General features: G+C 43.0%; 1 protein-coding gene across 1 annotated transcript; it reads right to left on the bottom strand.

Annotated features, from left to right (window-relative positions):
• Nucleotides 1–251: 251 nt before the first annotated feature.
• slc25a27 (solute carrier family 25 member 27) lies at nucleotides 252–5127 on the bottom strand. Its single transcript, XM_042064009.1, has 9 exons — nucleotides 4669–5127; nucleotides 4365–4552; nucleotides 3939–4027; nucleotides 3226–3348; nucleotides 2649–2761; nucleotides 2384–2468; nucleotides 2019–2111; nucleotides 1369–1471; nucleotides 252–964 (listed from the first exon to the last, which is right to left on the bottom strand). Exons 1-9 carry the CDS (start codon nucleotides 4763–4765, stop codon nucleotides 893–895), a joined length of 963 nt encoding a protein of 320 aa, XP_041919943.1. The 5' UTR covers nucleotides 4766–5127; the 3' UTR covers nucleotides 252–892.
• Between the last annotated feature and the right edge of the window lie 5568 nt (nucleotides 5128–10695).

The following is a 10695-nucleotide window of genomic DNA, read 5'->3' as shown; positions in this document are numbered from 1 at the left end:
GTGTATTAGCCATGTATTAACAGTGCCTAATGAATCAGAATCAGATTGTACTTTAATCATAAAGAAGAATGAAGAAAAGAAATGAAGAGTTCAGAGGTAAAACCCTCTCGATCCTTCTGACTACTTTTCTTTTAAATTAGCATTTTTTTATCCTATGGATTTTTGCCTACAAATCGATATTTCAGACGAGGAAGAGAGTGGTAATTAGCAGGTTTGTGTGGAGAGCATTCACTCACCCTGTACACAATGAAAATGCTTTTGTTGTGGAGGTGATTGATTGACAACGAGCAAAAACTATGTCCAAAGAGCTATATCTACTGACAAGGTAATGTTTCACAATTCTCGCGAGATATCTTCGGGCCGCTATTCTTGAAGTTGCATGGCTGGTTCTCTCGTTAGCGACTAGGTACGGCTGTGCTGCATGGCTATGCTAGGTGAACGATTCCTCTATTATAAGTTTGCTTACCATGAAATTGGCTTCGTTAAGGTTATTATGGTGAAAATCTTGTATAGTTTACCTTTAAGTCACTATAAATATGCAGTACAAAACCTCAATAAAAAAGTATGTTTCCAAAAAGATTTCATGACTTTCTCCAGGCTTGGAAAATGGTAATGTAACTTTTTTTTAATTTGATTTTTTTAGGATTTCCATGACCATGTTCCATTGACATGTTATGACAACAGAATGTCTCTTGGCATTAAAGACCTTTATTGAGCCATTGCCAATGCCCTGCTCATAAACAGCTATGCTCACTAGAAAACTGAAGGCTGGGTTCCCCTTCTCTTCCATGTACAGTTTGACGGCCTTATGCCTATTGTGTACTTAAGAGGTATACTGTATCAAGGCTTCAAGTTTGGCAGCAGGCGTTAGACTGAGGAGATGGTCATGGCGTTAGAATGAGGAGACCCCCATGCCCTTGCGAATCTGCTCGAAGGTCAGCCAGAAGGTCAAGGACCAGGGAGCCTGCAACAGGACCACACATCAGCAGCCATATCATAGGAAGGAAACGGTGATTAGCTCAACTAGGTTAGCTCTTTGATATCTGAAATAGAAGTGTTTCACTTCTTGTGGCACTTTTAAAAGTATATGAAAATGATTAGTACAAAAACATCAGTGAAATGGAAATTCAGGATGTATGTGGGCAAGGACCGAAAAGGTTATACACTAAGCAAGAGTCCATATTTGTGAAGCCCCCAGTAAGTTAATTGGTTCATAATTGCTGCAAAATACAATTCTAAACTACACCCTCCTGGACTACACCATTTGGCAATACTCAATTATCTCTAAATAACAGACAGCTGAATGCATCCCTATGCTAGTGAGTAGGTAGGTCAACGGCACTAACAGTGTGTTTAATAGTACCTTACCATTCTCATCCAGGTCGGTAGGAAGCCCTTATATAGAGACCAGAACCCTTCTCCTCTCACAGACTGGATCAGACAGTCAATGGAGGACTTGTACAAAAGGCCCCTGAGAGAGAGAGAAAGAGAGAGACTACAAAAGTCACCCATCCATACTAAACAGTCTTAATATATGCAGGGCAGCACAGAGTTTTTCATTGCGTGTATTTGCTGTAAGGGCTTCAGGGCACAGATTTTGCAGTGCCTTGAAGCAGTGCTCATTTTCCATGAGGCTAAGTGCATAGAATTTAATTTCTAAGACAACAGTAGGCCCTCATAAAGAAAGTGTTCATGCATTTGTATTTGCTCTGTGTATGTGTGTGTCTGACTGAGATACAAGCCAGACTCAATACAGACTGAGATACAAGCCACAGTCAACTACGAACCTTGTTGCTTTCAGAACTTTTCACCTAAAATTATGTCTATTTTATGAGGTAGAGAATTACTCCATAATCTCCAAATTGCCTCCAGGACCAACCACATGCCTGTCAGTGATTCTGGTGGTAAAATATGAATTTTTCTTTGTGATCTCCGGTTTCGGTTTCTCACATCAGGCCTACAGTACAGCATGTGCCTGTTCCCAGCTGGGACATACAGAAGCTTGAGTCAGACCTGACCTGCCATGTGAATCTCTGGGTTGGTTCATGATTCTTGTCTTGACCACATCAGCGGGTGTCCCCATTGTAGCCGCCATCAGACCGGAACAGATACTTTGGGGAGAAAAGGATTTTACATACAGTTAGTGTATCTAAGGCTGTCTATGGCGGTGTTGAAAACGTCCATCAAACTGAGGAACTAGAAGTTGCACACCCAAGATCTCTTCCATTGCCGTTTTAAAAAAGTTAATCGAGTGTTTTTGTCAAAGTGACGAAGCAATTCCTACATTTTTAAGTATGACTTATTTTAATAGCATCCTATCCCACAGAAAACACCGTTTTTGTTGCGTCTGCCCTTAGAAGAACTATGATTTTGCTTCCTTCACCTGGCCAGCCCGTGGCAGATACTGTTGTCTTCCACTGGGGTATTTCTCAGCAGAAAGTGCTTCACAGTGTCATACATAGTGAGATCTGAGAAAATATGAAAAAGGTAAAGGTAAAACAAAGATAAAGCCTGATGTTACTGACTATCCACTGCAAATGTTTATGTTAGTAGAGTCACAGTCATATATATGAACCTCCTAGGTTGACCAACGCAGCTCTCTGTAACTAAATGTTAATGTTAGTAGAGTCATAGTCATAGATATGAACCTCCTAGGTTGACCAATGCGGCTCTCTGGACGTTGGGTACCCATCCGGCCCAGAGACCTCGGATTCCCCCCTCTGAGAAAATCTTCACAAAGGCGTGGAGAACGCCCCGCACTCTACAGCACAGGGGGGGAAAAACAAACTATACAAATAAATTATACACACAGCTATGAGGAATTATACTCAAATTCTTTCACAGTGGTCTTGCAGTGTCAAGGTCTCCTGTTAACCATTAGCTGAGTTTCTTGCTGGCAGTCTTCCTCTAATTTTACACAGATATGTACAGATTTGTCAAAAAGTGGATCTGAAGAAGGCCACATGGCCAACATGTTATCCAATAAAATATACATTTGGGCCCAGAGTGTGCAACACTTTCTTCTTATTTTTTAAAGTTTATCACCAGAGGTCAACACCTTGTTATTATTAGTGCCTTGTTATTGTAATCTCAGCTTCACTGAAAATGAGGACTACCCTCATTGGACCTCCCAGAATAAATAAAAGTTGAATGAATGGATTAATGCATGAATGAATGAATTAGTGTGCGTTATTCTTTGCCTATATGCATACTGCCAGTCCTTACCTTGGTTCCTTCCCCTCCAGGATACGTCTGCCCTCCATCTGCATCTGGACCTTCACCAGGTCTGTAGGACTCGCCAAAAACTGGCCCATGGCACCGGCCAGCATTCCACTGATCACCGCTTTCCTGCGTGCGTGCAAACACACCCGACACACTTTTACATTTACATCTATTCATTCAGCATTATTCATTTTTATCCAAAGCAAGTTACAAAAATGAGGAATAACATTGAAGCTACAGTACAGGGGAGATCTTAGGTAGCAATTAATACAAGTGGCAGACGGAGGTAGAGCAGGGAAAAGGGAAGTGCATGGTGTGAAGAGATAGCCTGGTCCTACCCGACGCTCGTACATTTCATAATGTACAGAGAGTCTGGCCACTTTCCATTGCCAAGCGTTAACTTCCTTGAAGGCGAGTACTCTGTTGAAGTTTAAAACTATTGGATCTGCCCAGAGCCACTCTGGATCTACCATAACGTTTGGGTCGTGACGTATTCTGGCTCAAACTAGCGCACAACCTCAATGTCATCGTTCTCAGCCACTGCAGGAGAAAACCCGCGAATATACCGCAGACCCAGACGACGTTTAAGGGAAAATGTAGCAGAAGTACGTAGGAGGACAGAGCCAGGCTAGTGAAGAGACACAGCTCAGTTCATTTTGATAATAAACCTACAGAGGGGAAGAATGGAATATACAGTATTTCTGTGCTCTTCATACCAGAAGGGGAAACTTCCATCAGTGTTTCTCCCGAGAACGTGCTCTCTCAGCTGTTCATAGGCCAGCATCCGTCCTCCTGAATACACAACCTGAAAGACAAAAAAAGTAATTGATAAATAAACCCGCTGTTACTAAACTTGGTGAATGAGCTATCTCAAGCTTGTATGCAGTTCAGCTTTGGAACCAACTTCCAGAGGACATCAAAAAAAACTGTTCTCCGCATAAAAAAAATAAAGACTTAAGAACAAACTAGCTGATCAAGTGCACAGCGCTTACTTTTAATCAGATGCCCTCTGTGTTTTATGTCTTTGACTTTTAGTATGGCCTTTCTTGAATTTCCCCTTGGGGATCAATAAAGTATCTCTAGGCCTTTTCTGCTGTAGATCGATAAGTCACTCAAATATACAAATATATAACTTTACCAACATGTCTATAGACTGCTGGTGTGACGCCTTGCCATAGTTTCAGTGGACCCTCCTCCTGAACAATACCAATGGCAGTCCGGAGCATTCCCCTGTAGCTCGGCTGGGAGGTGGACGTCACACCGGTACGCCTGGCAGCTGCTTCGCCTTGCACCTGTAGCCTCGTTTTAGTCAGATCCAGTGGAAATGTGACTGTATACAAATATAATAGCTTGGTTATTACACGCTTTCGGGTCTGGGCTAATAAAATTAATTGACATTTGGCGCATAGTTTGACTAAGCATTCAAGGACGACGGCCACAGCCTACCAAATTCAGCAACCGAGGCTGCACACGCAGACAACATGAACTTTGTCAACCGCGGCCACTTCGGGACTTTCGTCTGCTCATTCTGAGAAGTGTCCATTAGAGTTGCAGACGGGTAAAACTAACGTTGTAGGCTAATGCTTGGCTATAATGTCGATACCATGTGTGACACACAGGACAACGGCAAGGACCTGTTCAAACCAAACGCATTGGCAATCAATTAGGTTAATGACCGGGGTAACAAACAAACGCACAGTAGATCTGCCTAAGTGACACTGTCGCCTCGTGTATTTCATCTGTGTGAACTCAAGTCGTCTTCATAATGTTGTAGCAGCCATATCTTTACAGTAGGCTAGGCAAGACAAAGTGAAATGCAGATATGAATTCCCCCAAAACCACTACGAACGCATGTTACGAACCACGCCAATGCATGCAGCATTGCTTCTGTTTACAAGGGCAACATACGCTAAGGTTCACATGTCTCACGTCACGGTGATCAGGAAGTATTTCAAGAGCTCTGGATCGGGCATATTGGTAAGGTCACTATTTGCGAACAGAGAAACGAGAGTAGGCTACTGGTAAACTAATCGTGCGTTCCATTTGTATGTAGCCTAGCCCAGTGGTTTTCAAAGTGGGGGCCGCGAGGGGGTGCCAGGGGGGCCTCAGCAAGTTGGAAGGAAAAATAAAAGCAACAAATACATTTGAAAATGTTTAAATATAGCCTACCTATTAGTGAGGGTTGTTATACAATGCCATTATAATAATTTGTTGCATATCTGAACATTATATTTTCCATGATAATGACTGGGATTAATAGTAGAGCTATTAGATAGCTCTCATATAGCAGAGAGCCCCAAATGCAATTTTTACACACTGTATGCTCCATTGTGAAGTGCTTGTGGCTAAAATAATTATTAGGATTAGCTTAATGTATTTTTACATTTGCCGTAGTATTGTCGATGGGTTTAATAACACATCAAGGGGGTCCTTGGCCAAAACCTAGTGGTATTTGGGGGGCCTTGTTGTGGAAAAGTTTGGGAACCACTGGCCTAGCCTATGCTGACAACCATCAACTATGTTACGTATAGCCTACATTGTCATGGCTCAAACGTTTTATTTATTGAAATTAAATTAGCCTATAAGTAAAATGTTAACATTAAAACATGATGTGGTGCCATGTATAGCCCCCTGTGCCTACTTCAGAGGGCACTGTTCCCACCTGGCTTAGCCTACTATTACACACACACACACACACACACATATCTGACTTTCTCCAACTTTTGCACACTTTTTATTTATTATTTTTGATTTCTCCTCCATCTACCCATGTCCTTGATTGCCTAGCCTTTCTGCCCCCCCTGCCCACCCCATCCCCAACACACACACTTACATCATCACTGTCATCACTTCACATACATACAGCACACTGCTTGCTACAGTAAGCCTCCTCTACATACTTGCTGCACACTGCCCCCCCCCCCCCCCACACACACACACACACATACACAACACATTGTCTTCAGGATCTTCTCCAACACACATCCTCTACATACTTACAGCACACTGTCCCCACCTACCCACACACACACTACACACACACACACAGTCACTGCTCCACTCCCCTCCACTAGCCTTTCTGCCCCCCCTGCCCACCCCATCCCCAACACACACACTTACATCATCACTGTCATCACTTCACATACAGTACATACAGCACACTGCTTGTTACAGTAAGCCCCCCCCCCCCCCCACATACACAGCACATTGTCTTCAGGATCTTCTCCAACACACATCCTCTACATACTTACAGCACACTGCCCCCACCTACCCACACACACACTACACACATACACACACACACAGTCACTGCTCCACTCCCCTCCCGCCCACACACACATCTTCACTGTCATCACTCACATACATTACATACAGTACTCTGCTTGCAATAGTAAGTCCCTGCCCCCCCCCCCCCTACATACACAGCACATTATTTCATCAGGAAGCTTGGATCTGCCCAAGGTTCTGCCCAAGGTTTCTTCCTTGGTAAGGGAGTTTTTCCTTGCCCCTGTTGCTCTTGGGTGCTCCTTGTTGGTGCTCTTGGGTGCTCCTTGTTGGTGCCCCCCACCCAATCCCAATCCTCCCCCACCTTTTTTATGCAGCCCTTGCCACTTAATTTACTAAACCCCTCTTCTACTGCACTTTTTACCCCCCCCCCCCATTAATGCACAAATAGGCTGACACCAGACATAATTTCACTGCATTTCTTACTTCCAGTAACTATATGCATGTGACAATAAACTTCCTTGTATCCTTGTATCCTTGTATTAATGTCTTCAGAAAGTTGAGACCATGTAGTTTCTTAGGAAACTATCACAGGCACAGAGTTACAGAGGCTAGAACAGGGGTGTCAAACATAAGGCCCGGGGGCCAGATCAGGCCCGCCAGCAGGTTTCATACGGCCCCCAAGATGTTTTGGGTAGGAAGGGAAAATTAGAAAGAAGATATATTCACATGCAGCTGTCTTCAACATTTTTTAATAAGCAATATGTGTGATAAATTGATTAAACTTAGCACTACAAACTACATCCTCAGGAAGGAAGAGGCCAACTGACATGGAAGTAGGGAGTTTCAAGAGAGAAAGAGCAGGATATGACGGGTAAATTATTTGTACTTGTTTGCTCATAAGTGGGTTTATCATCAAACAACACTCTGATACCAATGCAGAGAAATTATAATGACCAAGAAATTATAATGACCATGACAATGACGGTCTTTTCCACCACCCCAATGAGGTCTCATTCCAGCAAATCCGGCCCACTGCCTAATTTGAGTTTGACACCCCTGGGCTAGAATATAGTTTATTTTTTTATATTTTTATGCGGGGTTACAAACATCTAGGAACTGACCACATTTCAGCCCTCTAGCCTATGTCTTTTCCACTAACAGAAAACCAGCTCCGTTCCCATTCCTGAATCAACATTTCAACCGGTCGGAGCATTTCAACCAAACAAAACACGGTTAGGAACGTGACACTTTGGTTCGGAGCTTGAACCAGAAAATAGTTAGTCTAGAAATCTAGTGGCAGCAAATGTAACCTAATTTGCAGCCAGGGTCGTCTAGCAACTCTCCCTTGGCTTGCGAGCTGGAAAACCCAAACTTCGGTCAGGCCAATTACATTGTGTATAGAGTCAGTGGGTGGGCTTAACATAATGATGACAGAGTTGTGACGGTTTCGCGTGAATTCCCTGCTACTTGAAAACAAAGAAGATGGCTGCTGCTGGTGAACAGCAGTCTTTCGAATCAGCTTTGCCCGCGACTCTTAATGACTTTCCTAAAAAATAAAAATGAATTTGTTTTGCTGACTGATACGACGCACGTTTGATCTACCAACTAGCTCCACTGGTGGGAAAACGCATGGGACTCAGGGGTAGCGCTATTCTATTGCGTGCAGAGGGAATTTGAAAGACATTTCAAAGACAGAAGATTGAGCCCTGTCAACAACATCTTGAAAACCGGAGTGGGCATGTCACTTTACCGTTCAGAAAGGAGGTAAACGCATGAGTGTTTCGTCCATATCAACTGTTTTTATGGGACAACTGTTCATATCATTCTCCCGTTTATGTATCTCATTAACTTCTGATTTGCATGCAACACCCATTGTTGATGACACACCCTTGGTTCGGTTCAGAACTGGTGGAAATGCGTAGCCTGGATACCAGACTCTGAATTCGCAGAGTCTGGCCTAGATTCATAGGCAAACGTTTATTTCCGGGTGGGAGGGCACAGTTTGAGGTTTAAAATCATTGGAGTTTCTTTGAACCGCTTTGAACCAATCACTAACAACCGGCGTTTCGTCATACAGAGAAGTTTCTCTGCAACACGCCCTTAAAAAACAAGCTTGCAACTTATCAGCAAACAGTCACAAGTTTCATCTGCGTAACTCTCACCAAAATGCATCCTATGGTGTTTTTTTAAATTTTCCCAAGTCAAACGTTTAAAAGCATTAGTAGCCTACGTCCGAAGCGCCACTTTTAAGCTTGTGCGCTGTCGTTTTCGGGGTGAAATGGCCTTTTGAACGGGACACTACTATTTTGATGCATGATCGCTTCAAAATCGCTATTTTTAAATACTAAGAAGGCTCGACACAATAGGAAACTTTAATCGAAGTATCATCAGTGTCTCTACACATGAACTCGAGCCTTTTTGTAACTCAACGGTTATGAAGAAATATGTAGGCCATATGTTACTGACTCATCCCAAAATTAGGCTACATTACTAACATAATTCGCTTCAAACACCCAGCAGTGAAGGACACATAACATTAACTGTGGAACTTCCTGTATAACCAAAGATCCTTGATTGCTCTGCTTTAACCCACTCTGGTATAAAATAGCCAAGTAGGCCTATGTCATCTTAGTGGTAAGGAATATGTTCGTATTTCAAGTGACAAAATTAAGTTTACCTGACGTTATAACATGTAGGCTACTCGACTGTGACTTCGTTCATGACACTCCTGTTAATTAAGCTAAAAATAGAAATGGAAGGGTCGCTTAAATCCAACGTACACACAGATAGCTCACGCCAACCTTATTTTGTGCCTTTTATTCACGTTTGCTCAAAGATTTCATAAGTATATAAGCCCTTTTCGCTCCCTACATGGATGTATTCCAAGCGATCTGCTTTGGGGGCGGGACATAGTAATTGAAACACCATGCCTGTGCAACGTAATCGCTCTCAGGGACGTCCTCTGTTCGCTGGTTGTTTCGGCGGCTAGAAGCCGAAGTAAACAAGGGCGAATCAAGCTATTCCAGACGGAGTACTGTAGGGAAAAGAAATCGAGTGGAAGTACGTAGGCAGGCGGAGGCCAGGCTAGGAAATGCGAGCTTGTTCACTAGATAGCTAACCTGACTCGCCAGATGAATTTCGTTCCGCCTAGCTCCACTCATCCATCTGAGATTGATCCATTGGAGTGGTGCTTCAGAAGGCTGGGCCTTATCAAAAATCCTTGCATATAATAATAAGCCACTTGTCCGTCATCTATTGACGTGCTACTTCAACCACTCACATCGAAGCCAACCCGTGACGCTGAGAACAGTCTCACAGTCGCTTCTACGCTACGTCACATCTATGAAACTCCCGCCCTGCGTCCTGATTGGCTCTACCATACAATCTGGTGCCAAAATCACTCTCAACGGAAGCGATCCCAGATGGATGTGAGTGGAGCTAGGCGAAACGAAATTCATCTGGCGAGAGTCAGGTTACTTGATAGCACCAAGGTTCAAAGAATTCTGAGATTCAAGAATGTGTTCGCTGTCAATAGAAAAATGCCTTCATATGTCTTTTCCACCGACAGTTTCCTTCACATTCACAAACCAACATTTGAACTGGTCGGAGCATTTCGACCAAACAAAACACAGTTCGGAACATGGCACTTTGGTTCGGAGCTTGAATCTGAAAATAGTTCTTTTTTCCTGCAAATCTGATTGGGCGTGTCCAGAGGTGGACGAAGTACACAATTCCTTAAATGATAATTCCGGTATCGAAATTTTGACGATGGGTCCTGTCTCGACTTTCTGACTCGTTTCGAATGGCCTTTAACTGGAGTGGCTGGATATGGGCATGCACAAACATGTCCTTAAAAAAACCCTTAACGTTTTTAAAACTGTGCAACTCACCAAGTGATTATTAATCGTTTAATGATGTACGCTAGATCTAGCTATGTGGTGAATGTCCGGTGATTGTCTAATTGCATTCCAATTTCACAATGATCCTGGTTAACACCAGACCACTTCTTCACTTCAATTCTCAATTGCAAACAGGTTTGTGTAGTTCTCCCAGGCTACATGGAGAATATTCTGATGAAGAATCTATTGCAAACAGGTTTGTGAAGTTCTCCCAGGCTACACAGAGGATGTTCCGATGAAGAATCTATTGCAAACAGGTTTGTGTAGTTCTCTTGTGTGAACTGTGGCCACACTTATACATTTTCTTAAATAGTTAAATATATAGATAGACTTTACTTTATTTCTG

Source organism: Alosa sapidissima, chromosome 15 (assembly GCF_018492685.1).
Source record: "Alosa sapidissima isolate fAloSap1 chromosome 15, fAloSap1.pri, whole genome shotgun sequence".
NCBI classification, from domain to species: domain Eukaryota; kingdom Metazoa; phylum Chordata; class Actinopteri; order Clupeiformes; family Clupeidae; genus Alosa; species Alosa sapidissima.
Note: the sequence above shows the minus strand (reverse complement) of the source record. Positions and strands in the feature narration are given on the sequence as shown.

Bases quoted from the DNA above. Each gene is read 5' to 3' on its own strand.
- slc25a27 (XM_042064009.1), bottom strand. From the start codon at position 4,765: ATGGACACTTCTCAGAATGAGCAGACGAAAGTCCCGAAGTGGCCGCGG. The intron at 4,028-4,364 runs GTTGGTAAAGTT...TTTGTCTTTCAG, and splicing joins CACCAGCAGTCTATAGACAT to GTTGTGTATTCAGGAGGACG. The intron at 3,349-3,938 runs GTATGAAGAGCA...GCACGCACGCAG, and splicing joins GATGGAAGTTTCCCCTTCTG to GAAAGCGGTGATCAGTGGAA.